The sequence below is a fragment of the Erithacus rubecula genome (genome assembly GCF_903797595.1).
Source record: "Erithacus rubecula genome assembly, chromosome: 5".
NCBI classification, from domain to species: domain Eukaryota; kingdom Metazoa; phylum Chordata; class Aves; order Passeriformes; family Muscicapidae; genus Erithacus; species Erithacus rubecula.
The window spans coordinates 66,466,523-66,494,341 of record NC_136687.1 but is presented as its reverse complement, the minus strand read 5'-3'; the positions used below and the strand labels follow the sequence as shown (position 1 = coordinate 66,494,341).

The 27,819-nt window shown below is 40.3% G+C and overlaps 1 protein-coding gene across 6 annotated transcripts in view; it reads left to right on the top strand.

Moving 5' to 3' along the window:
* The window catches only part of ANK2 (ankyrin 2), a 187,533-nt gene that overhangs the window by 51,420 nt on the left and 108,294 nt on the right, over positions 1-27,819 (top strand). For 2 of the 6 annotated variants that reach the window (XM_079306249.1, XM_079306248.1), the window contains exons 1-4: positions 978-1,132; positions 12,586-12,687; positions 19,387-19,485; positions 20,008-20,106. In XM_079306249.1, the coding sequence (XP_079162375.1) occupies positions 998-1,132; positions 12,586-12,687; positions 19,387-19,485; positions 20,008-20,106 (435 nt within the window). In that variant the 5' untranslated portion in view covers positions 978-997. Of the gene's footprint in view, positions 1-970; positions 1,133-12,585; positions 12,688-19,386; positions 19,486-20,007; positions 20,107-27,819 lie in introns of those variants that run through there. The other 4 variants (XM_079306251.1, XM_079306246.1, XM_079306250.1 and 1 more) reach the window with 3 other exon arrangements.

Genomic DNA, 27,819 nt, shown 5'->3' with positions numbered 1-27,819 from the left:
CCTTCTGGATAGCGGGGAGATTCCAACACACAATCCTGAACATTGGTTTTATCCTGCTGGGTGCAATCATAAGCAACTCCAACCTAGAGTGAATGTTCATATTCTCAGTTTTTTAGATTTGTTCTTATTTTCCTTTGTCTTTTTGTTGTTGCTGTTTGGTTTTTTTTGAGCTCAGTTTTTAATCTTAACTATTCTAGCTAAAATATTAACACCAACCCTAAACCAAACTGACAATAGAATTCCCTGCAAGACCAAACATGACATAGTCAAGAGCAAAAATGATCTAGCATTAGATATTGTCCTTTCTGGATTCATTTGAGCTCATCTCAAATCATACCCGGGGGACATATCAATCCAAAGCAAGCTCATCACAGTTATTGGCTACATAAACCATGAAGTACCATGTGAAACACTGAAATTAAATGGTCATGAAATCTGTGCTCATTCACTTTGTCTTGGTTTGTAAATATAAGTAGATGTTGAATTGTAGACTTGAATAAATAATATTTTTGATTTAGAAACTCAGAATGCATTAGCAACATTCTGAAATCCAGTGCTTTATGTAAGCACAGTTAGACCGAGCAGGGCAGGGAAAAATCAAAGCATTGAAAGGCACGCAACTGGGTAACTCAATAACCCGTGTGTGTAGGGCATTCCACCCAGTGGGGCTTTCACTTTGCGGGCTGGGCCGGCCGCTCCGTGCTGGAGCCGTCCCCCGGCCCACCCCACGCCATTGACATGCATAGCTGGCCTGGTAGGTGTAAAAATAGCCGGGCAGCGCCTGAATTGGAAATGGTCACCGGCCGCTGCCCGCAGTTGCTGGGGTTTCGGGTTCTCCGGGACACGGCTCGGCTCGGGGAAGGGAGCCCGGGGCCGCTGGCCGGGGAGAGGAGCACGGGCGGGACCCTCCTCCCGGCCGGTCACCTGTCCTGGTGCGCTGGGCACCCGCTGCCGTGCGAGGGCCGTCCCCCTGCTCGCAGCGAGCACAAAAACTGATATGGGCAATGCACCGATTTGCCAGGCTTGTCATTCAGAGAAGGGCTTAAGGACACAAGGGAACATACAGGATTTGGATAAAACTCCTGATTATTATGGATACAACAGTGAAGAAAGTAAAGAGCCTGAAGCCCTGGTAAGTTTTGGCTGAAGAAAACAGGGATCACAGGGAAAATTTGGGATGAGGCTTGTGCATGTTGCATTTGGAAAGGATCCCTTTGCTCAGAACCTTGCTGGATAACTTGCAGTACTGAGGGATCTGCTAAACATGTCCATGCTGAAGCTTTGCTTTGCTGCCCTGACTGTGATTGAAAAGCAGCTGTCACTGAGCTGTGCAGCGGCTTCAAAGCATTGCTAGCTACCAGAAGGTTGAGGTATGTGAAGGGAGAACCCCGTGGGTGAAACTAGCCCTGCAATGAATGGATGTTATCCAGTTATCCTGGTTTGCACAACTGTTAGTAGTGATCCTGTATTGATCATTCTCCAAATTTCAACTCAGTAGTTTACTTTTGAGCTGCTGCCTGCCCAGTACATGATAGTGTTTTCTATGTGCAGTCAAGACAGAGCTGCACAGATCTTAATGCAGATGAGGGTTACAGTGGGTGGGACCAGGCACAGGCAAAGGGGTCACACTTACAGCAGTAATGTCTGCGTTTGTGCAGCAAACCAGAAGATCATCAAGATGTGAATACTTGTTTGGTGTCTATGGCAAATGACTTCTTTTTACCTTTATTTCTCATTCTGTTTGAGAAATTCATTAAGTGGTTATTTCATTCAAAATTGGCAATGGAAGTATATTGTGTCAAAACTTCTGGCAGCACAGGAAGATCAGTAAACCTTCAGTGTCAGTATATCCAAATCTTGTGTTCTCTACAATTGATGTGTGGTGTTGGTCTCTGTTTGAGCTGATGCTTTGCACGTGCCTCAGTTACTGCAGTGAAGCATAGAAGAGTAGGTGAGCTGAGTTCCAGTGTTCAGAGGGGAAGAGGGGACCTGAGGCACTCCCAGCAGCAGCTCACAAGTTCTTCATTGTCCTAGAAAACAGTTTTGATGCTGTCTTGGCTTTCTGGTAGTATATATTTTTGGCTGGATTTTTCTGACCAGTTTTATGTTGTATGTCACTGACAACACAGCTGGACCCGTTCTTCATAGAATCACAAAATGGTTTGGGTTGGAAGGGACCTTAAGGTTCATCTAGTTCCAAACCCTCTGAGACAAAGCTTTCTTCAAGCTAAAACATGAAAGTAACCTATTTCTTTGAGCATGCAGACAGGTGTTTTTTCCCCTCCCGAGCAGTTTTTCGTTGAACTGATAAACAATCTCCAGTGTTTGTGATGGGAAACAAGCAGTCAGGGGAGGGACAGTGGGATTCCTTGGGCTGTGGGCCTGTTTCCATTGCCAAGGGTTGTTTCACTGAACATTCCTCTCTGAAGGAGAGATATGCAAAGGTGAGATACCAGCAAAGGTATGGAAGCCCCTGTGACACAAATAAGCAAACTGAAACAGCTCTCCCAGCACGTCCAGCCTCTGAGCTGCCCTTCTGCATAAGGTCAGCCCTCAGAGGCAGGAGTGAGCAGCATGTGATCTTTGAGGCTTCTTTTCCTTTTTATTTTTCTGGATACTTTTCATTCAGCCTACGCAGCTTTTCATAGCAGGCAGACATCATTCACTTTGATAATGTCTTTGATGTGTTAGATCATAAGATCTTGGCTTTATGTGACCCTGGTAGGGACTGGCCCTGTTTCTTTAGAATGTCTGTCTTCATTCCGGATTACAGTGCTTGGCGGATTACAAAGGAAAATTCCTCTATTTCCCTAAGAAGGTTTGCAGTCTCTCGTCATCCTTATGATTCTATACAAAAAACAAGTTAAAAGAAAATGGGTGTTTCTAAATTAGAAATGTTAGTAAAGCTTTGTTCTGCAGGGAAGAAGTGTATATCTATTTTTTCCCCCAAAGAAGAATATGGTATCCAGCACAGTACCCTGTTAGCTATTACAGATTTCCTCTGCCTTTATGTAACTGTAGCCATGCTCCCTGTCTGGGCTCATTAAAAAGAGTTGCCACATCAAGCTGAATATGATGACTCCAGGAGCCTTGTAGCAGATATGAGGTTCAGAACAATTCAGCCATCTCAGATGGCAAAATTGCTTTGCTAATCTAATCTTTTTAAAATTAAGAATCAAATGCAATCTGCTGCTTCATGAGCAGGTATTTCTGACTGCCTAGGACAGACTGCTCTCTGAGTTTCAGCACAGGATTGTCCCAGACTCCTACTGCAGCATTCATAGGTGTTTTTCCTCCCTGCTCAAGGCAGTGGATTTGGCAAGGTGGACTTCTACATCATTGCTGCTTTTCTGCAGGTGAAGTTAGGTGAAACTGGTTCCTCTCTGTGCTGGCCAGAGCTGAATTGTTTAAGGTCTAGGCCAGGATTACAAGATTCTTCTCTTACCACTTGAGTGTTCCTTTTACCTCTCTGTACAAGTAAGATCTCTGCAATGAGTCTTGCTGAATTAGAGACTGTGGTAACACCATTTGTTTACATCTACTTTAGCCCATCTCAAAGCAACATGAAATAATTTTTCCTGTTTTATGGAACCAGTACATTTGAATCAATGGGCAGTGAGTTAATGGTGTTTGGGTGGGTAAAGCAGTTGGGCTCTTTAGCTCTGATGGTATTAGCACATTTCTTTTAGTAGGAAATGTCACTTTGGCCATAGGGAATGAAAAATTGAGAGCGATGGAATTATCTGTCAACAGTCTGTCATAAACTTCACTTACAGCCTGGATTTTTGTTAAGCCTGCTTATTATCCTGCTAGATAACGTTTGGAATGGCATCCCAATTCTTTCTAGAGGTGTTCTAGCATTATTACCTCTATTTAGGAACATCATCAGTGGTGGAAACTTGCCATGGAAACCCTTTAGATGCCTGCCAAGTTCTACAGTTGTTACCAACACCTCAGTATCTCAATCTATGCTATCCAGAGGATCCTAAATATTTTTCCTTCCTTTAATATTTCTCTATTTTCCTAGAGGAAATCTTGATTCCCTGTCAGTATTTAAGAGACTTGAGTAAATGTGTGTGTCAACTAGGAGAATCAAAACTAATCATGTGACTTTTCTGAACATGTCCCAAATCCTTAGCATTTCAGGAAATGACTAAATGATTCTTTGTCTCAAATTTCAGCACAAGAAAGCAACAGGATTATATATTTCTACTTTATAGAATAATGAGGATATTTCTAGTTTTTAGGATTAATCAAACTATAAAATCTTCAGTTCTTGAAACCCAAATCCTTTGGGATTTGTGTTGCTTTTCAGGGTGGTTTAAGTTTTTTTTTCATCTTTATTCTTTTTTAAATACAGGTACATTTGAGAGTTTGTGTTTTAGACTCACGCCAATGATAATTCAGACACCCACACATTGTTTCCAAACTGGAATTATACTGCAAAGTTTGTTTTGGGGAAGATGAATTGCCCAGGGGAAGGACAGGGATTACACATGTCTGAAGTTCAGCTAGTGCTGATGTGCTGTCCCATATTAGAACCCTGATAGCTGACGTTGCTTTATGTTGTAAAATCAGTATGGATTAAAATAACTTCTATCATTTCAAGTGCTGCCTTTGGAAGGGACATGCAGCTGGGAAAAGACTTTTATTCTATTCTTTTCCATAGAAAACTATGCAGTCTTGCCTCAGTTCTCACAAATCCTTCATTGACACAGCACAATCAGCAGCCAGGCCAGTATGGCAAGTTAATTAACTGAGTGGGAGGACTCCTACAGATGTCTGAGGCAGCTAAGGATCATAAAAGGTTCATAGAAGGCATTTGCTTCTCTGTGCAAGGAAGGGCTGATTTTACCTTAGTTTTCTCTTCCTCTTCTGCAGCTACTGTATTTGCCAATATTGGCCTAAATTCAGGAACAAAGTTGAGTGTGTGTTTAAACCTTCCCTTTAGCAAATAACTTAAATCTGTTTAGTTTGAGATCAATTAGACTTAAAGATCTGGTAAAAATTAAGCATAATTTAAAGTGGTTTGCTAAAATACTGCTTTATTCTTCTCCTGGTTAAAAACAAACTAATCAGGCATTTGTGCATTCCAGCAGAGAGAAAAGAGTGGCTGGGTGGTATCCTGCAAGCTCTGGAATTTCATGGAGTTGGCAAAAGAGTCAGAAGTGTCAAAATATAACCAGTCTAAAATTAAAATCATTCCCTATGAATAATTGAGAATTTTCCTATCAATAACAAGAGATGGAATAGCTGAAGCCAGGCTTTTCCACTAGTAAAAATTAGGAGTGTCCATCAGCAATACTAATGGTTCAGTTGTGTCTGTTTGCAGTGATCTTGGAGCAGGAACTGGTGTCAGGCAAGGCTGTTACCTGGGCAGTTTCCTCCTTTTTATGTTGCTCAAAATTATGTTTGTTGGGATAATGTAGCATAATAAAAAAATTATTAAATTTCAAATGCAGCTTTCTGAGAACAGTCTGACAAAAAGATGTCAAACTACCACAGAACTCTTTTATGGAAATACTGAAATCACCAGGAGTTAATGAAAATATGTTGGACTTGTAATACATTTTTTATTTATAGTGTGCATAAATCATAAATCACTTAACCTAGTTTATTTTCTGAGCTTCTTTTTTTTTTTTTTTTTTGCCATAGTTCTTTCCATCTCCAGTCATACCAATGAAATTCACTTCTTGAGGACACTCTTAATCTGGAATCTTGCTGCACACTGTACCTCCTTTGGGTTGCAGCCTCTTTGTCTGACACAAGAAGGCTTTTACCAAGATGTATAATAAATGCAAACAGCATTACCCTTCCCACCTGCTCTGGCAATGTATGATTTGGGCTCCTACACATCCCTTAGCAGAGCTAATGAGGGAATTCTAATTCTGAGAAACACAGCATATACTGCAAGGAATCTGATCAATGTTATCCCAGGTTTCTGGGTCAGGGAATAATTTTCTGTGTTTAAAAATGTTTTGATTTGAAATCAAGGATTGTTTGAATCCTGGTCATATGCAGTGTATAGCACAAAAGCTTTCTCTTTTCTTGTCTCTATTTCACCATCTTGTTATTACAAAATATATTTTGCTGAAAATATTAAGTCTTCAAGGCAAAGTGTGGGGCCATGTCTACAATGTCTGCAATAGTGTGGTGAGGGCAATTCCAGCCACAGCTCCAGCTCGGTGCCAAAAAAAGTGGTGCCAGCTTTTTCATATCCTTCATGATGTTCTATAATTAATTTGCCTAAGTACTCCAAGCACCTTAAATTATTCAGGTTGACAATACATATTTTTATTTTGTTGATTTTTGTCCATCAGTATCAGCCTAGGGGGACAGATCTTTGACATTTAAAAATAATTAATGACCAAATGCTATTAGCCCCATCGTGGCAGACAATATTTAACTAGCTCTAGCAATCTCTTACCTCTGAAAGCTCATCTTCCTCTTCACATCTCACAAATCCTGGGATTCTTCTTGTCTTAACAAATACTAGTTTATTGTAAGGCCAGTTGTGTTGTTTTCCTAGATAAGAACTTGTTCTAGATTATGAGAACATGATGTTTGTTTAGTGAAAGCTGCTATTTTAGAATTGTGGGGTTTTCAGTTCAGCTATTCATGAACAAATTCCATACAACCAAAGGTACACTGCAGGATGAATCTGCTCTCAAATGCCTGTACATGGTTGAATGGGAAAAGCTGAGTGAAAAAAAAATGTTGTTTTGATATTGAAATAAGAAAATTGGACCCATTGTTTATCCAGGAATTTAGATACTGAAATTTCTTTAGGATCTGTGATTTAATCTGTCTTCCTTCATCTCTCCCAGTAAATGAATGGGATGAAAACATACATTTTTATGGGCAAAGGAAGTGGCTTTGAAAGCAAAGCACTGTTGTATTTCTTTTCTTTCAGAAGACGAATGTTATTTCATTAAGGACTGGGAAAATATGTGTCCATTATAGCTGTTATTATCTCATTTAAATCATTTATCAGTGTTAGATTACTGAGCCTGTGCCATTGCAAGTGGAATATTTAGCTCTTATTATGGCACGTATATCAGAACTGCAGACTCAGACTCTGCTCTGGGAATTTAATTAAAAGCAAAAAATATCAAAAAACCTTTCCTTCTTTGCAGTCACAGCTCCATCTTCTAGAATGGAGCCTTCTGGAGATCAGCAGCACTTTCAGCTCAATAAAAAATTTTGGTGTTCAGTAGATAAAATGTGAGTCACTGATAAACTTGCTGACAAGTTTTACAGAAAGTATTCCATGAGGAAAAGCATTGTATTTGAATCCCCATCTTTTGCATGTGAATGCTGGTATGGAAGAAGATTCCTTAATGGGCAAAAATCCATATGTGATGAGTGAGTTGGGTAATGGTAATACCTGGCCTGTGCCACTTTTGGAGTTGCACCCAATTAAATGATGGCTGGTTGGAACGGATGGTTCCTGAAATCAGAGAATAACCAAGCCAAATGGGACAAAATTTAGTGGTTGTCTCAAGGGTAGGAGCTTAAACTGATGGTCTAGAAAGTAGGGAATTAAAAAAAAAAAAAAAAAAAAAAAGGTATGTGTTAATATGTGCTATTTTTTTCCCTCTGCATCATAAAGTACTGAATTCCATCAAGAAACCATGAACATTAGAGCTTAGAAGGCACAACTTTCCTTCTACCATGAGCTGAATTCTCAACTCCAGGCATTCCCTGAATATATTAATGTGATGAGCCACCAGTCAATTAGGAGCTTCTTAATGAAGAAGAGTTCACAAGCTATCAGCATTTTGCTAATTATAGAAACAGCTGTTGGAAAACAGTGCCTCACAACTCTGGAGTTTGTAAATGGCATTAACACTGTCACCTACCCCTGACATATTGATTAATTGGGGCTTAATGCTGGCTTTACCTGCAGTGATAACACAGGATTCACTTTAACATCCAAGGGTTTTTAACCAATAACAATTAGATTTTTTTTCTTTTTTTAATGTGAAAGTTTTTCTCATGCCCTGATCAGGGACAATATCCTCAACAGTTACAGCTAAATAAATTTTTATCAATAAAATCAAAGCAGTACATCCCCAAGTCCATGCTTGAAAAGTAAGTCTGAAAGGGTTATTACTGCTCAGATATACATTGTAATACACAAACAAACCAAATAGGTTAAATTAAGGTGTGAACATACTGTTTATATATTAGGCTTGAGTTTTGAATTCTGTTTTTGTCAGCATTCTGTTAACAAACTATGTTTAGTGGACAAGAAATGTTTAGGGGCCCAGAGTGTTGGACTGTGCTCTCTCCCAGATAGATTTCTGATTTTGAGCAGACTGGGGTCATTCAACTTACTTGGAGGGCAAAAAAATCCAAATCCAACCTTCAGGAATAGTTTTTTTACAGATACAACTTTAAACAAATGTTTGGATGATTTGGATGATGTTATGATAAAATTAATCCTTTGAAAACTGAAGCCTTCTACTTCCTTAGTCTTCCCTTCTTATGCATGGAGCTGGTTTTCAGTAGCAGATTTAAATATTTGGAGAAATTTTATGGGGTTAGAACAGCATATGATTTCAAGTTGTATTTTTGCACTTCTTCTGAAAATGTCTTTGAGAAACAGGTGTGTGTTGTGTGCAGTAAGTGATGTGGTACATAATGCAATTGGAAGGGCAGCTAGAGTGGGGACAGAGGAACCAGAAGGGGAAGTCTGACTATTTGACTAAAATACAAATTCTAGTTCTCTGTCTCTATATATACATTGAGAGCAGTGCATTAGAAAAAGCTGGTTAAATCCACAGATGATGAATTCACCATACCATAAAGTACTAGCTCAGTATTTTCTAATCCCTCATACCATATTCTTACATAATGTTTGTAATGTATTGATTTGATTGCCTGACCTTAGTGCCTGCATGTACTCAACATGAGTTTTAGTTGTGCCAGACTGAGCTGAAGGTGGTGGGCAGAGCAGCCAGCTGAGACTTTGCACATTAACATGTCAGCTTTGGGGCTTCCCAAATTACAGGGCTCTCATGTTCTCGTGCTCACATGGTGCTGCATAAGGTGAACTCTTCTGTAAACCTTTTCTTTCCTCAGTGGTGGTAGAGTGTTTGTTTTCAATCATGATCTGCTTACATGTGTAAAACTCCTAAGAAAACCCCTCAGGGGTATGTGTTTAGGAAGAGGAGATCTGATAAACACCATATGGTACACGGGACTCTATGTTTTTGTCTTTTCTTGTAAAGGAAGTGCCTTCAAATGACAGTTTGTTGAGAGCTTTTCTTCACAGTCACCAAATTATGAAGAGTGATATGTTGGTTTCTCTCACTGAGAAACACCGAGGGACTGTGGGGGCTCTGAGGGGCTGTGAGGGCACTGAAAGGCCATGAGGGGCTTAGAGGGGCTCTGAGGGGCTGTGAGGGGCTGTGAGGGGCTGTGAGGAGATCTAAGGAACTGTGAGGGAGTTTGAGGGGCAGTGAGGGGCTCTGAGATGCCATGAGGGGCTGTGAGGAGTTCTAAGGTGCTGTGAGGGCCGTGAGGGGCTGTGAGACACCATGAGGGGCTGTGAGGGGCTGTGAGGGACTGTGAGGAATTCTAAGGAGCTGTGAGGGACTTTGAGGGGTAGTGAGGGGTCTGAGATGCCATGAGGGGCTGTGAGGGGCTCTGAGATGCCATGAGGGGCTGTGAGGAGTTCTAAGGTGCTGTGAGGAGTTCTAAGGAGCTGTGAGGGCTGTGAGGGGCTGTGAGACGCCATGAGGGGCTGTGAGGAGTTCTAAGGAGCTGTGAGGGCTGTGAGGGGCTCTGAGGGACTGTAAGTAGTTCTGAGGGGCCGTGAGGGGTTCTAAGGACCTGTGAGGGGCTGTGAGGGGTTCTAAGGAGCTGTGAGAGATTTTGAGGGGCAGTGAGGGGCTCTGAGACGCCATGAGGGGCTGTGAGGGGCCGTGAGGGACTGTGAGGAATTCTAAGGAGCTGTGAGGGACTTTGAGGGGTAGTGAGGGGTCTGAGATGCCATGAGGGGCTGTGAGGGGCTCTGAGATGCCATGAAGGGCTGTGAGGAGTTCTAAGGAGCTGTGAGGGGCTCTGAGGGGCTCTAAAGGGCCGTGAGGGGCCATGAGGGCTCTGAGGGGCTCTAAAGGGCCGTGAGGCGCTCTGAGGGCTGTGAGGGACCATGGGGGCTGCCATGTGTTCTGGGCATTGTGAGGGGCTCTGAAGACCTCTGAAAACTGTTGGGGGCTGTGTAACAAAATATTTCAAGAGATTACAGAATCCAGATCCAGATTCATTGTCTTCTGACAAGGTAAGACTGCAGGAAGCTTGTGCTGTTGTTTGCCATGGAGATTTTGTCAAAATGCATTGGAATTTGAACTGTGCTAAAGTGACTAAATATCTGAGACAGTAGCGCTGACAAAAATGCTTTTAGAAAGCATTAAAAGAATGGGGCAAAGGACAAACTAGTGACAACCTACTAAAAAATTGGATTTGGACAACTGGGAAAGAAAATAGATATGAGAACTCCCAACTTCTAAGTCTTCTAAGCCTTGCAATACAGTGCTAAATCTTTTAAATACTTTTTGGAACCAGTCTCTGGCATTTGTATGGGAATTTATATATGAAGCATATGGATTGCTAAATTACTCTTTGTGTAGACAAGAAGTTAATATTCTGCATTATGATCATTATTCTGGTGTATGGAAAGTGTTTTGATGTGACTTGAAGTGATGTACACTGCAGTAATTTGATTATGAGGAAATAAAATTAGGGATCAAGGAAATGAGAATCTACTTGGAAAGCACTGCCTGTGTCTTCTTAGCCAGAAACAAATGGCATATAGTTGTGCAGACTTAGCTACAATCTGAACTTCCAGCAATAATGGAGATGTCAGCATTTTTAACTTTTTATGTTATTATGTGTGAAGGAAAAACAAGCAATGATGGATTCATCCCTGAGAACTCAAAGTTGTAGGTGGTAATTTGTTGCATCATTCTTTCTTAACCTTTTAAAAGTGTAAAGCTGATGATTGTAGTTTTGCTATGGTAAATCATTGTTGTAGTAGTAAAGCACAAAAAAATGGGATGAAAGAAAGTAAAATGTGTGTATTATTGAGGGCAAAAATGTTTTCCCAACCAGAGTGTCCAGGTTTAGCCCTCATGCACTCAGACATTTGTTCTTGGTTAATATTTTTACCAAGACACTTGCTTTCTTCAAGGATATTTAAACATTGAAACATAATTTGGTATATTTATGAGCACATCCTCATCCCAGGAAAGGGTGCAGTGTCAACAGCTATCCTTTAGTCCTCCAAGGGAACCTTCAGGTTCCTGTCAAAACCTGCACTGGCACCAAACGTCATCCAAATGCTCCCCTGACTGAGGCCTGCAGCTAGGTTGGAATCGGGGATTGTGAAATGAGTTAGTGCAGTGTGATAAGCAGGGTGACCGAAATAAATGCATTGGAATGGGTTGGGCAACTGAAATAAGTGTCTGGAAGAGGGAGGTTTTTGGGGTGTTCTCATGATGTGAAAGAGCGGCTCTGGCCGGGGTTTGAGACAGGGAGGTGGGATTAGCCGGAGGCGTTCCCATGGAATAGCGAGTCGCGGTCCGGCGGGGTGCGGGCTGTCACACCCCCACACAGGCTCTGGTGCCTATTCACCTGCTCCACTCGGTTTGTTTGACTGGACAGTGATTGCTGTCCCTGTACACGTTCCCCAGCGCTTATTCTGTGTCCTCACTGCTTCTGTAGCACAGCCTGGGTTTGTCTCATCACCTCGGGTGTCTTTGTAGCCCGTTGGCCAGTGGGGGAGCATCCAAACCTGGGCTGTTTCAAGCAGCCGGTGTAGCTTTGTTCACGGCCATAGGCAAAGGCAAGAGGGCTGAGGTGTCCCACGCTCCATTGCTCAACAGCACATCCCACAACCTGGCTGAAAAATGAAAACAAATTTAGATTGGATTTTAAAACCTTTTCTTTAACGTATGGCTACAGGCAGTTTAGGGGTGGCAATATTTACAACATGATCCTGGATTTAGATACTCAGCCTTGAGTACTTCATCCGCTTTGTTCTAAGGTTAGCTACACGTGCAGTGCTGCCCACTTTGAGCATATATAGCTAAAAATATTAGATCTAAATCTGTGAATAACGTCTATACAAATCTATAATCAACATACATAAATATATAAATAATACATTAAATTATATATATATAAGGATATAATGTATTTATATATAATTCCCCAGAATACTGTAGTTAGCAAGTTGATGCATTTATTTTGCTCTTGTTGACTATATAATTTACTATGATTTACGATTGGGGTTTTTTGTTTGTTGTTTGGTTTTTTTGTTTGTTTTTCTGTTCTTGCTAAATTTTGAATGTCAGCAATTATTGCTGTATTTTGCTTACTCTGACAGGTCTGCAGTTCTTTTGTGCCATTATTGCCTAATTTAAATATGCTAATTAATGCAGATATAATTCAAACTCAGTTGTTTCACAGTTTTATTTTCCTGCAGCATAAAATATGGAAACCTTTCACCATTGATAAAGTTCCACTCTGGTTTAAGCAGGGGCTAATTGAAGTTTTTTTTTTCTTCTCTTTTTACAGTCTGACAGCAATGCAAGCTTTCTCCGAGCTGCCAGAGCTGGCAATTTGGACAAAGTGGTGGAATACCTGAAAAGTGGAATAGACATTAACACCTGTAATCAGGTAAGATTGGACACAAGTTTGCACGTGTGAATGGCAAGAAACCTGGGCACTGTAGAAATGTGATTTGTCTCTTTATCCTGCTGAATGTGATGTGCTCAGCCCATGGATTTTCCTTAGCCATCCCACGTGAAGCACCTGATCCCTTGAGAGCTCAGGAGGGGGAGTCTGGGGGTTCCCTTGTTATTTTTGTGTGATCTCCGAGGGCAGGTAAGCACTTGAGTGGGTGTAGTTGTAGCTTCCCAAATAACTTGTGTCAATCAGATTAAAATCTTGGCACTCACCTGCACTGGCAGTGCAGTTCTGGTTGCTCTCTGATGGTTGAAGGAGTAGCTGTGGGCTTTCACCTTGCTCACAAAACTAGATCTGTTTTTAGCACTAGGCAGTAATATCTACAACATAACATAAAAGGTACTTAAATGTTGCACTTAACATACTGTCTCTCCTTTCAGCAAAGTTATTAATGCTGTAAAAATACATGTCAAAGTTTCACCATTGATGTGACTGTGATGTGATACAATGTTTTGGCTTGGGTCTTTTATAGGTCCTTCATATAAATCAAATTACTTTGGCTCCATAGCTTAAGGACCTACATTTGCAATGTTTATTTAAGTGACTAGAACCATCAAGTTTAATAAAACTCTAACTGTGACTTAAAATAAATATGCAAATAAGTATCTGCATAATTCTGGGAAGTGTTTTGGCTTTCTTGTGAGATCACTGTGGTTTCTTTGATGGAGAATTTGACAGCTCAGTCTTTATGGTGCCCATCTTTCCCATAACTCTCAGCCAGATTTGATCAGAGTGACCACAAACTGGACAATGGCTATGCTATTTGGAAGTAAAATCCCAGAATTGTGACCACTATTTCTGTTGTGGGAAAAGAAAAAAGCAGTGAAATAATCTAAAATATTTGGCACCATCACCTTCCCTGCTGAAGGAAAGCTGCAGATGATTAAAGCAGGCATGTGCCAAATGGAAGCTGGGGCACTGCAGTAAGAGCAGATCTGTTGGTTGTGCCAAGGAATTTAATGATGAGGAGGATAAGAGCTGGGGCTTTTCATGTTCTACTTATTGAAAACATAGAGAAATGTTCTTTTCTTACTGTGTAGGAGAAGGTTTTACTTTAAAATACTTACTGTCAAGAAAAAAATTCACTAATTACATGGGACATGACCTGACAAACTTTGAGTTGCCCACTTAGGAAAGAGTAAAGCTAGACTCAAGTTTTTATGTTCAAATAGATCCAGCAAGTTATCTGTATTTATTGTAAGCACCAATAATAACAAAGAGATTCACCCTCAGGACAGAGCACAGTTATATAATAATTACTTAGGAACGTTACAAAGTTTTTTTCCCTATGTTCATATTCATATGGGGGGAATATGACAAAGGTTGCTGCAGATTTATCTTTGGTGGCAAAGCTCCTCTTGCACTGTGGAGGTGAGATCAGAGCTTTCAGTACCCAGTGAGCACAACAAGCACTTCAGCTTGTGGCAGACTCCACTTCTGGTTCCATATAAAACTGCTTGCAGAGGCTTTTGGTGACTAAGGCCCTCAGTGCTCCACTGATTAAGCATCACTGGTGTATTTAAATTTTATTGGGAGTGGGAGCAGACTCCCTCTGCTAGAGATCAGGGAATATTGAGCAAGCCATGGCAGCTGCTACTGCAGCCTTCAAGTTATTCCTCCTCCTTTGTCTCCTCTTCAGGGTTTGTCAGGGGTGTCCATGTCATTGTGTTCCAGCTGTCTAAGGGGAGAAGCAAAGTCTGTGCAAAATGCAGGGGTGTATTTTATTTTTAAGAGTGAGATATCTCAATCCTCTTTTAGAAATGAAGCCTTGTATGTGCAGGGTATTTTTGCTCAGTAAAATGCTATTTTTAGATTATATTCCATGTGAGAAAACCATACATAATGTTAAATATAAACCTTCCTGAATGGAGGGAACAGCAGGAGATTCTTTCTTCAGTTTCAATGTTTTTTTCTCAGATCCTGCATTTTCAGAGTGATACATCTTTACAGATAATCAAAGTATTTCCCCAATGTAACTGTTGCCAAAATATGATGGAGCTTAATGTTTCTGGATATACTAAATTCAGAGATAAGTTAATACAACAATTATATAGTTAATAGCTAGCTATTACTTAAATGTGCTTTGTTGAATACTACCATCATAACCAGTTCATTTATTATGGAATTCCTTACTTTAATCTAAATTCAAGCACTGTCATTTATTCTGAAAATCGTTCATCAGTTCTGGTTATTTCTGGAGAGAGAAATGCAGGGGACACAATTCCCAGTTTTATGAAGAGTCCCTTTGAAAAATCCAATTCCTGGTATTTTATAGAATGGATAACAAATATTTGGATGCTCCAATTTTTCTTTGGAAATACCTGTTTCCTTTAAAGCTATTTTTCTATGCTACAAATGTAATTTTTTAGGATGTGGTTACTGTTTCTAGTTAATGTAGCAAGAGAAAACAACTTCTGTATTATGTTCAGAGTGTTGCGTAGCAAAACATTGTGCATTTGTGCAGCCCAAGGTTCCAGCAGGAGTTAGGCCCCAAAGTCTGACTATTCCCAGAGCTCATCAGCTGCTGTGGCGTTTTGAAACTGAATTGGGAATCCAAAGGCAACATAAAGTAACATTTCTCCATCTCGCCTTTGGAGACCTGTCAGTTTTCAGGGTCTTGGAAGGAAAGATGTGATGGGCGTTGGCATTTGCTTTGAAGGAGTCTTCTGTGTTCTTCCATGGAGTCTAATGCCTTGAATAAATCAGGGTTCAAATATTAAGTAGTGTTGGGGGCCTACAGCTCCAATGCTTTTTGAATTTCTGTCCATTTGGATTTTGCTCTCATTTTGTTGGTCTCCTTTTAATTTGGTTGGTCTCTATTCCTTGTGTGACAGTGAGACAGAGCACAGTTTAATTACTCCTTCCCTGCTCTGAGGCTGTGCCTCTTCCAGCAGTGCCAGCCAGAGTCTGAGGAGCATTGCAGCATAATGAGGTCAGCAGCACCACATTTGATGTTGCTCTATAGGTTAATTCAGTTTCTTGACCTCCTAGACAATAAAGCAACATAAAGAGAGCATTTTCATAACCACATAATGTTTTTCTTTCTTTTTTTTTTTCCCCTACTGTCCACTTCATTTCTTGGTGATATTTTTAGGAAAAACTTCCACGAACATTTGGACTTCAGAAAGCCATGCCCAGCTCTCTAATGTGCACTTTGCCAATCTCTCTTGAAAAGAGGTTTCCACATGTACATTTTACTTTTCCCCAAGAGATCTATTCAGAGAAGAGCCTTTGCAAAGTCATCTATTAAAGAGAGAAAAGCATTTGAGTTTAACAAAGACTCTAGTACTGCTTTCTAGTTTCTGCCTCTGCTGGCAAAAGGAGTTACTGCCACCATATAGAGTTAGCCACAAAAGCTTTTTAATTTTCATTGTGATTTGAAGTAATGCTTTGCTATTGGGCTATTATCATTGAACCTTTTCTCCACTTCCTTCAAACACTTATTTTCCCCATTTCTAGTTTTAATTTCTTTATCATCCTCACTAAGTCTCACCATCAGAAGGTGAGTCGAGCTTTCTAGGACTGCCAGGTTATTGTCTATACCTGAGCTGAGCTTAGAGGGGAGGGTGTAAAAGCCCACAGAACACTGACTTGGCTGATTTAAAATGTCCTTTGAACTACAGGTTGATCTGATGTTCTGCCAAGACATAGCTTTTCCATGGTGTCAATTTGCTTTGGCACAACAGGGTTAGGCAGGAATGGGAGAAGCTGTTGGATCTGGGTGATGTCCCAGGAGGAGTAAATGGCACAGCAGGATTGATGCTGAAGCAGGCACTGATGGAAGAGCCTAGGGTGGCACTATAGGAGGTGCTGTGAGCAGTCAGTGGTACCTGCATGTTAGTAGCACTCCACGGGATAGAAAGCATTGATGTCTCTGCCTTGGTGGTAGAGGAGAAAGAGATTTGAGGGAATCAGGCACTGCAGGAAACACTTGGAAACAAGAACCAGCTTGGAAGGCTTAGTATTACATTATTTTATGAGAGTTAAAATGGCCAAGGGATCCTCACAGGAATGGCACTAATGGCATATACAGGCTTTGTCCTTATGCAGCACAGTTTTGCTTAGCAGACAACTGACTTCAGCCTCCCCAACTTTTTGGTGGGCAGGGGAGAGAAAAAGGGATGTGTCAGAAACCTTTGTTGTTTCTGAACTACAAAAATCCGGTTGACAGGAACGGAGGAGTTGCATTGATTAAATCTGAGATTCCATCATCAGAAGTAGCAGGGATCAGCCACGTGGGCTGGGAAATAATTGCAGCGTTGGTTCTGATTAGGGAGAAAGAGAACAAAAGTTGCTTTAAGGCTTCAGTTGTGCTGGCCCTCAGCATTTAAAGTGCAGGCCTTGCTACTGCTATTGCTTACTCCAGCTTGCTTTATTTAAGGAATTACAGAATTTGAATGTTTATAGTCCTATTTTTAAGCTAGAGTTTCTTCCTGTAAGCTTTTTTCTGGACCGCAACTATTTCTTTTGCTCGTGTTTTAATGCATTGAAAACAAGTTCTGTGTTACAAGGAAACTCAGTCAATGCAGCAATATCAACTTTCAGGTGGTTAATGTGGCATCAACAGGTCTGTGGCTCAGAGGTAGAAACACAAATATTTTCAGAGATTAAGCACTGCAAGAAGCTTTGTTCTCTCCAATATTTTGGCACATGGTGAACTAAAACAGAGGCTTGTCCTCATCCTTTTGCATTCAGAGCCATTTATGGGCTGTGAATTTTGGAGTTTCTCTGCTGTTTGTTGCCAAAGAGTGAAGAAGGTTAATAGCATATCACAGCAATGCATCAGCTGTATACACTGTAAAGAGCACAAGCTGCCCTTCAGACTCCCATAGAAAGTGTTGATGACAGAATCTGTGAGATCAGATATAGGAACAGGTCTTTGTTCTTAAACAGTGAGGAGAACACTGTGTGCTTCCCCACAAAACACTAGCTCAAAGCTCCCAGCCACTGTAGGTAGTAATTGGGGTTAGTTGATGCTCAGCTGAGATTAAAAGCCAGGAAAGATCAGTTTTCTGAAACATGTTCAGCAAAATATTCCCTGACATGTGCAGTATTCTTCATCCTGATGATTATGGTCAGCCTCACCACATGTTTTTGGCTAAGGATTTCTCCTTGACCAGGGCATGGCACTACTGCTACCCCTGGGCTCTGCAGCTCTGTAGTAAAAGTGGTTCCTGTGGAATAAGGATCTTCTGATTGCTGTAGCTTTTCCCACATGATGGGGTTTGAAACCATATTTCTCATTAACATTTCCTAACTACCAGGCTGCAGGCTGTTCCTCTGCTTTTGGCAGCCAATGAATGTGGCTTTCTTTTGGTTCCTTTGCTTTTCTGATAGTTTCACTTCTGGATTTGACCACAAAATCTGCTTGTGCTGTGTTACATGGATGTGAAACCAAATTGAGTTAGTGCAGAAATGCATTTGGATTACTGTGTCTGAAGCCATTGGACCCACTCCCATCAGATACCTCCTGTGAAGTGCTAAGTGCTTTAAAATCCCACTGGGAATTACAGCCTCCAACTGCCTCTGTGAATGGACAAATAAAAACCAGAAAGTTGCATGTTTATTTCATAATTGAAATGTCTCTGAACTGCTCAGAGTCAAGCAAAGTGATAAAAATCACACAGTGCTGAATTTGCTGCTGGTTACTCAAACACCTGAGTATTGCTCCTGATGCCTGCAATATGGAAACCAGGAGAATGCTGGAGGGAATGGCAGTATTTGTTGCTATCATCTGCCTGATGTAGCATGAAACAAACCTTAGGATTGTGAAAAACAGGTTGGAAATTCAACTACAATAGACTGCAACTTAATTTTTTTTCTTGGGTAGAAGGGGAATACTAAGAAGAAGATCAAGTTTCCATGGCAAGAATTTATATGAGATAAAGTGTCCTGTTCCTGTTAAATGTGGAGAGGATTTAGATGCTGACTTTCTTGGGTTACCTTTTCAACAGTCCTAGCTTTTATTTAATTAATTTTCTTTTCCTTTTTGACTGAGATTGCAAAACCCCAAAGTTCAGTGAAGACTTGCTCATCAGACACTAGCAGAAGTGCCAGATCAAGGATCAGTTTGCAAGTCAAAAGTAATTAACAGCCATTTTGGCCTATTTGTGCTTTTGGGTTCCTATTTGATACCAGTTATCCCAGAGGAGAGACCAGGGTTCAGGGTGGCTACATCAGCATGGTATAAACTCTGATTAAGTGGGCACATCCTATGTAAATTTGGCTAAGTCCTGTAGTTTCTAGTATTGATAAAACCTCAGCAGGGCTGGATAAGGTTACAGTAAAGTGAGGCAGAAATACACTCAAGTTTTGAAATACTGGGCTCCATGGAGATGCCCAAGGTAGTAGTCTGTGGTAATGGGAAGTTATTAGAAAATGAGGAATCTTGTCTGGATACTCACAAAATAGCCTTGGTTTTGATGTATTTATTACTATGAGAAAAATGTTGTCAGAGAAATTTGTCCCACAGAGCTTCAGCTTAAATAGCCATGTCCAAAGTATCTGACTTATGCAGACAGTCAGCTAAGAGATGTAACAGTATTCCAGCTCCTAATCTTCTCCTTATCCCAGGGCGAGGTAGGAATGTGTATATGATATTTGTAATGGATCTGGCCCTTGTGCTTACAGAATGGGCTCAATGCTCTGCACCTGGCAGCCAAAGAAGGCCACGTGGGACTGGTGCAGGAATTGCTGGAAAGAGGCTCTGCTGTGGATTCTGCCACTAAGGTAATTGATGCATGTCTCTAAATCTATTCAATACATGTGAGAAATACAGACAAAACCCCAGAAAGTACAAAATAAGAGAATAATACAAGTACCTCACTGATATTTAAACTGTTCTTTCTGTTATGGCCTGGGAGTTGTCTTTGCTGAAGCTCATTGGTGGTAAATTAAGAGGAAAATATAATTTGTAGTATAATACAGGGGAAGCATTAGAAGTTTTTAGGAATACCAGATTTTCCTTATTTCCAGTGACAGGTGCTCCTTATTTTAAGGAGAATTAATATAGCTCCAAGTAGTATATTTTTTAAAATCGGTGAAAATCAGTAACTGATTTAATCACTTTATCATATCCAGAGTCTTTTCACCCATGGGCACAAGGGTAAAAACACTTGTGGGATAAATTGCTTTCCCTTTAGCCTTTTCACAGTCAGGTGCATGCACATGAAGGCTATAAAAAAACTGCTGACTGAAATGATTCCTGAAGAAGGGTAATAATAACTTGCATTTTCCCTCTCCCTCCAACAGAAAGGGAATACAGCCCTGCACATTGCATCCTTAGCAGGACAAACTGAAGTTGTCAAAGTTCTGGTGAAGGAAGGAGCCAATATTAATGCACAATCTCAGGTATGATGCTCTTTTCCCTTCTCACTTGTAAAAGTTATTTGGTGAGCTCTTGTAAGATCTGAGATATTACACACTGCTTTAAACATCCAAGCCAGACAAATCAAGCAAACTGAGGCATTCTCTTATAAGTAGAATAAAAGTAAATACTGAATTGAAGTCATTGTATGCTCATTGTGTGATACAGGAACTACTATTGTTGGTGATAGAAAAATTTCTGAAACAACTTATAGAAGGATCCTAGGAATTCCTAAAAGATTCCAAAATGTATAAATACTGTATTTGAGTGGAATATTTGGTGGGCAGTAAAGAAGAAGATAATTTCTCAAGGGCTTGATTGGTACAATTGTTTTTAATGGTTAATTTTTGGCTAAAAGTTTGCAGATAATTTACTGCAGGCTTCCAAACTCTTTCTGATCACATATGTGATCAGAAAGAATTTCAATCAAAAGTTTGTGATGTAGGTTTGAACTGGGGAAAATCACCTTGTCCTGGCAGGAAAAACAACAGTAAAAACTGCCCTCTTCCTTCTACTGAAATGAAACTTGTCTGGTCTTTCAAACAGGGTGATGTCCTTCACCTATGATTTCCTTTGATTTGGATTAGAAGCCATTTATCAAATAAATAATTTGATTAATATTTGTAAATGCTGCCTTAATTGTGGCAACTGTGTGTAGCTATAAGGGGCTGAACAGATGGTATGGATGATAAAGAAATGCATCTTTCTGGTGACATCCTCAAATTAAAAAAAAAAAAAAGTTTCCTAGCACTAGCTCCACACCTTGCCTTCCCAGACCTGGGAAACTGGGACCTGGAGGGTTTCCTGTTGTTTGATGCTGCAAATTCACCATGGACAGGGTAAGGTAAGTAGAGAGCAGGAGATGAATAAACAGCTTTACAAAATGAGTGGTTGTCTGTTCCTTTAGCACATTTTAAGAGAAGGTAAAGAAACTGAAAAGTACTTTAAAGTTGCCTGACTCCAAGATTTTAAAAATATATTCTTTATTATGCTTTTTGCCCTGAAATGATGGAACAGCTCTCTCAGGGCAGCTGATGGTCAGTTGCTTCCCATGATCTATTTTCATTAAAGATGAGAAACATTCCTTTGTTCAAGAATTTAGCAAACTCCTTTCATAATGAACAAGCTGGATGATTTCTTCATATATTTATCAGCCTTTTCATGTGTATTACAAGATTTAAAAAGTCTTCAATGTTTTGAGCATGGTAAGAGAAATAATTGTTAAAAATAATACTCTCAGGAAGCATTATTCCTCAGAAAATCTTCATAAAGGTTTTTCCTTATGCTGAAAAGAAAAAAAAAAGTTTTCTAAACTAAAAAAAAAGGAAAATCCAGTTAGAATTGGAAAATGTGTTCATGGGTATTACCTTTTATAGTATTCTAATTTTAAAGGCATTAATTGTTAGCACTGGATGCTTTGTGTAAAGTACACAGAGCAGTTAACAGGCATTTGCTACTTGACTTAATCTGATGGAGGACATTTTCCCCATTACTGCTCACTGGTTGCCTCCAGGCAGGATGGATTGGAACTGCTGGGATACAGATGTCCTGCCTTTGTGCCTTGTAGTCTTAATTAAGTCCTGTTGACTTGACTGGGAGCAGGAGTCCTCAGTGTGGTGTCATCCAGCTTTGGAGCCTTTGGGTTGTGCCTTTGTGGCCTGCTGTGCTTTCCCAGATGAGAGATGGCTGAGATGGGTAACAGCTGCTTCAGGCAGGAGATGCTGCTGACATTGAGGCTCTTGCTGCCACTGCCAAAGGAGACATTCCAGTGGAAGGTGTCCCTTAGTTCTAAAGTCACTTTTTTCACTCCATGAATGGAATGAAGCTGTTGCATGCTGCCTTTCTGTTCAAGGTTGCATTGATGTGTCATGAATCACATCATAGAAAATAAATGGTACAGAGAAAAAGCCAGAAACTCCAAAATTAATGAAAAATAGACATGTGATTTAGGATAGCAGATGAAGCAAGGTTCAAACATACCTAACTATAGCTGGTCAAAAAAGAAAAGAATGAAGTTAGATCAGAAAAAAGGGAAAAGAATGACTGAACAGAATGTGCTTGAGTTGTCAAAAGCTCAGGTTTTCTTGTCTAGAAACATGTCACTGATGAAAAAAAGGAGGAGAAAAATATATCGGGAAAGACCTTAATTGATAAAGTGGGAAATAAACAAAAATCCAAATTAAAGGTAAAATGGAATACAAAGTGAGAAATTATAACTCAATGAATGAGTTATATAAATGCTCAGCTTTTAATTTTTATTTTTTTCCTCAATTCTGTTTTTAGAAATAGGTGCCATATTGTCACCTTTAAATCTTTTAGCAGCAGTTATTGCTTTTGGGGGTGTGCTGCATCTTCTCCTCAGTACCTCTGTTATTTCACACTTTATTTTTTTTAGGCCCCTGTGAAATGCCATTTGCTGGTAGTGATTTAGTGCCAGGAGAGTTACTCTGGTTGCTGCATCACTTCCTCTTCACAGAATATAGTATCTGTCAAGGTCATTCTCGTTTTCAGTGATGAAAATTTCCCATAGTGGCAAAATTTTTTTCTCTGGTGGTGAACTGGTAGATAAAGGAGTAGTTGTAACTCGAGCTTGCTCAGTTTATTGTTTTTCCTTTCATTTTCTTCATTAAATTGCATAAAAACACTGGCTTTTATCAAAACTTACAAGCGATGACATTTGAAACACTACACTCATTTTCCAGTTCCTTGCAACAGCAAAATAACAGAATTATCTCAGGAAATGCTATTAAACCCACTGTAACCACTGGGTTTACAAAGTCCATCTGTGCTATCTGAGGCTGTTAAGCATTCTGGGCTCTTATTTTATAGATTTTGGGTTTCTATTAGATTACTTTGCTTTGCCCTTCAATTTTATGTTGGCCTTCAGAGCTGTTATTTTGTTCATCTTCCTCTTTTAAAAACTCTGTTCCTTCTGAGCTGACATGTCATCACAGCTATTTATAGAGAAGTAATTTCTATTTTGATGCAAAGCCTAATTGCACAGTGATTACTAATTGAGTGACTCCACTTTCAGTTGCGTGCGTGCTATTTGAGAGCTCACATCTTCCTGGAGCGTGTTTCAGGAAAATGCTGGGATGAGGGCACACCCACAATGGCCAAAGATTTACAAGATGCTGCTCTTTACTGCCATATTTCCACCTAGAACTGGATGAAAGTGGAATTTTTTGGCTCAGTTAGAGGCACTTTTGCTACAAACACTGAATAGTAAATATATTTATGTAATGACTATCTATTAATCCTCTGCTTGCTTGACTCAACACATGGTTCAGTGAGCAGATCTAGGTGGGTATCATCAGGTGAAAACTTGATTTCTGCAATTTCTTTTCTTGATTTGACCATGATTTTAGTCCTGTGTAGATATGACCAGGCTGTACTTGTTGATAATACAGGGATGGTATGAACAAGAATGCACAGTAGGTAACAGATCCACGGGTGTGTTCCAGGCTTTTCCTTTGAGCTTTGTGTTTCCTTGCAGAGCAGAACAGGGTCCATCCCATGGATTGATGATTGATGCCATGCATGCTGAACTATTCACTTGGGTGGGTGATCCTCTGGGTACTTGAGAATTTCAGTGGGAAATTCAGGCAAAGTCTTCAGGGAGCATTGGAATGTTCCATCAGGCAGACCCATGGAAGTGCAATTTGCCACTCCTGTCACATCCACCCACACTCATGCCTCCATCATGCACTTCACTGAGTGCTGTTACTCTTCCTCAGCTGCATCATCTCTTTATCCCAAACCTACTCTTAGTTGTTTCTTGTGCATTAGAAAAGTAACTATTTTTTGTGCTCTTCTTCTCAATGAGATCTACATTTTCAACGTATTAGGAATTCTTATGTGAGTTCTTCAGTTTTTTCCAGGTGGAAGAAATATCACCAGATATAGTCAATCCAACCCTTTCCTTTGATAAACTGCTCTTTGTCCCTGTGCTTTCTCTTAAAGTCATCCTGGACCATCTGACTCATGTTCAGGCATCAGAGATCCCTGTCTGAGCTCTGGAAATCAGCCTTCCAAAGGTGCTCATAGCCTGACTGCAGCAACCCTCATAACTGAGTGTACCTGTAAACTATCCCTGTGGCAATGATGCTGACCTGTCCTGACCGTGCCTTCCTTAGGGAGTATCATTCCATTCCATTCCATTCCATTCCATTCCATTCCATTCCATTCCATTCCATTCCATTCCATTCCATTCCATTCCATTCCATTCCATTCCATTCCATTCCATTCCATTCCATTCCATGCTTCCCTGTGGAGACCTGCATCTCCTAGGATGCGGTGTTGTGACAAATGCCAAGTGATTGAGGTAGAAAGCTGAAAAGTAGAAGGCAAAATGAGGAAATACAATGCTCGTATTTGGGAACTGAAAGGGAACTGTTATACCCTGGAGTTGCCTAAAAAAGAGGTGACACTCTTCAATTTTAAAATTCCTGCCACTGAGTTTACAATGGAATGTGTTTCCCATTAGCACAGGTTGTGTTTTGACCACTGCTTTGTATAGGGGCCCTCATGAAAGGAGGAGCTACCTTTTAATCATCAGATTATTTAAAGTGACCCAGATACACAGAGCAAGGATTAGATAAATCAGTCCTCCCCCAAGCTGATTTTGTTATTTAAAAGCCCTCCGGTCTCTTTTCCTCGACATCCTGCTCTAAGCGCATTGGGAACACATTAGCCAAGAAATATTTTTACTTAAGTTTGCCTCTGTTAGGGTCACCACTACCTAGGTCAACATACAGGAGAGGCTATTGTGACTGCTTGAGTGTTCTTATCCAGACTTCTCATCAGGTTGTAACATTCCTTAGAGCAGCACATTTCCAGTCCCGATTCGTGCTCCCAAAATGAGCGATAAGAGCTCCATGAGCATCCACATTCCATGTTACCACAAAAGCAAAGGGAGGATTTAAGTGGTTCTCAGAGAAGTGATCAGTCTGTCTCTGTCAGGATGCCCTAGGATTTGCTTTACCAGGATTGCTCCCCCCATGGGTTGAAAGGATAATCTAACCTTTGGGGTGGAGCACATTTTGCAGAGTATTTGCTATTCCATTATGACAAAAGGTTTTAATTCCACCAACTAGGCTTTCTGCTTTTATATCAATATATTTAGAGAGGCAGATTTTTAGCTGCTGCGTATCAGGAAGAGTTACTTAGCCACAGTTGGTCATTGCTAATGAAATAAAGGGGCAGGCACATTATTTTTTCACTGGAGAGGGAAGAAATGCCTTCTGGAGGATTATATGGATTTTGAGAGATGTAAACAAAAGTAATACATTAAGAAGAATGAAAACAACCCAAATATTTCAACAAAGACTGAAAACAAACTGAAAATATTTACAGTGTATGTTTTAGTAAATTCTTTGAATTTACTGCTATGAAAGGATGAATGGTCCAGATGGAAAGATTCTGATTGTAACAAGAAGTAGTTTTTTTCAGTCTATTATACTTGTTCTTGGAACATATTGGCTGCAAGAAATCAAGGTGCCAGTCAGAAGGATAAGGGCCCAGCAGACCAACACACCATATTTCTCCCCTGCTGGGATGACGCAGTGGTGACTGTGAGAAGCAGGCAGTGCAAATGTTGGCCATCTATATTTATGAGTGTGGGGATGACTGAGCCACAACCAAATAAATAGGAACATCTTATTTTTGGTTTTAGTGCAATATTGTCTTCCTTCCAGCCCTCAGACACACAAAATAAGGGGATGTTTTCAGGACTGGTTTTCCCTTACCATGTTTAAGAAGACAAACCCAAATGCAGTTTTGGATGAGTGCCCTGTTCAAATCTGAGGCTCTTCCCTGGCTAAGCCTTTGGGCCCTCACCTATGTCCAGTACCAAGGTGCTGTTTTCTTGTGAATGACCAATCTCTTCTCATCCCATTATTCTCCATCAGCTCCATTTCTATTACAGACACCCACAGTGTAAGGATGCAATTTCCAGAGCATAGAACATCTTGATTTCTGCCTGGCTGTGTTTCAGGCCCTGTTATTACTTTGCTGTTCTTGAGGAAAAAACTGTGATATTTGAAGCTGCTGAAATAGAATATTTGTGCTCTTTAAATTCAGCATCTGGGCTCGGAAGTAACACGGGCTCACAATTCCCAAGAGAGGGGCCTTGCAGTGGGGAGGCAGCAGGTGTCTCATATGTAGTGCTGCTCTCAAACTCCTGGGTGATCCCTCATGAATGAACTTGCCAAGTTTATCACAGCCTAGGCAGCGTCATTTATCCATAGGTTTTGTCATTATTGCCATGGTGTAAGTATAGAGTGGCAAACACTATTTATATTACCAGGGAATTAGTGGGACAGCTGAAGGGGTGGTGCTATTTTCAGCATAGGCTTCTGTGTCACTACATTTAAAAAAGAAATATTTATTGCAAGTTAATTTACAATCTGTTGTCTCAAACAAGTAAATTCTCTTTAATTTTTTTTTTTGTTGTTGTTTAACTGTTTGGACCACTTTAGGCACCAGCCTCCCCAAATCCAGTTATTCTTATCTTGTTTCTGACTACTTCTCTCATCTTGAGTCTATGTGCATCTGTGGCCTCTGCATCTGCTATGTGTGATTGATGCAAGAATTGTCACCTAAACAATTGGCTGATACTTGCTAGTCAGAATGCAGTATCTTGCTTTCCCCTTAGGGATGTGCCACTCTACATCCAGAATTTCTGTGTGCACAGATACTTCCATCTAATCTCTGTGTCATCCTTACTAGCACTTTCCAGTTTTGTTCTAAATGGAAATGATAGCCCTGGCAAGTGATTTGAATATGCCAAATCTTTCTTCAGACTAGCCCACTTTCCGTTGACTGTATGGCCAAGTGTTGTTCCTTAGGCACATTAAAATTAAATCATGTGACTTTTCCTTTATCTTATTTTCTTGACAAATTTCACAGTTGCTGTTGGATTGAATGTAAATAAAAATCATTCAATTATGTGAAATTTTTTAATGAAAATGAGTATGGGTTATTTGTTTCATAGAAAATATATTCTGATATAAAAGAAATATGAAGGTAATTGTTACTGTCACTGTTATGATAAAATCCTGGATTTTGATGTAAGCTAAAAGCAACAAAAAAGACTTCAAAAAATTAACATATGTACCTTGATCTATCCTTAATTCACCCTTTTATACAGAGAATGTCTCTTGCTCAGATATAATCCTCTTATGAAAAGTTTATTTATAGACTGGCTGAAAATAATGCTCTGAGCATAATGCACTGAGCAAATTTTCCAGAATTGTGATATTGATGGTTCTGCCAAGATGTGCATTTTGAATTTAGCTTGCAGATTGCATTTATTTGTCACCCTCATATTTCATTGATTACAATTGGTTTATTGCTTGGATTGTTGGAGGATTTTTCACTGAGTCACAGAAGGGCTGAGGATGGAAGACACCTCTGGGGCTCATCTTGTCTCCTCCTCTGCTCAAGCAATGTCACCCACAGCTGGCTGCCCAGGAACATATCCTGGTTTTTGAGTATTTCCAAGCATGCTGGTGCTTGGCTCCCCTCTCAGTAAAAAAGTCATGCTCAGTGCTCTCTGCTTCCATCCTTTTCCTTCCCTGCATAGCACTCTCCTGTTTGAGAGAGAATAACCTTTGCTGGAGGTATTTCCTCTCCTGTAGAGGTTCCTGGCAACTGGGATGAGGGAAGCAGTGGCTGCAGGTGGAGCTGTTAAGGTG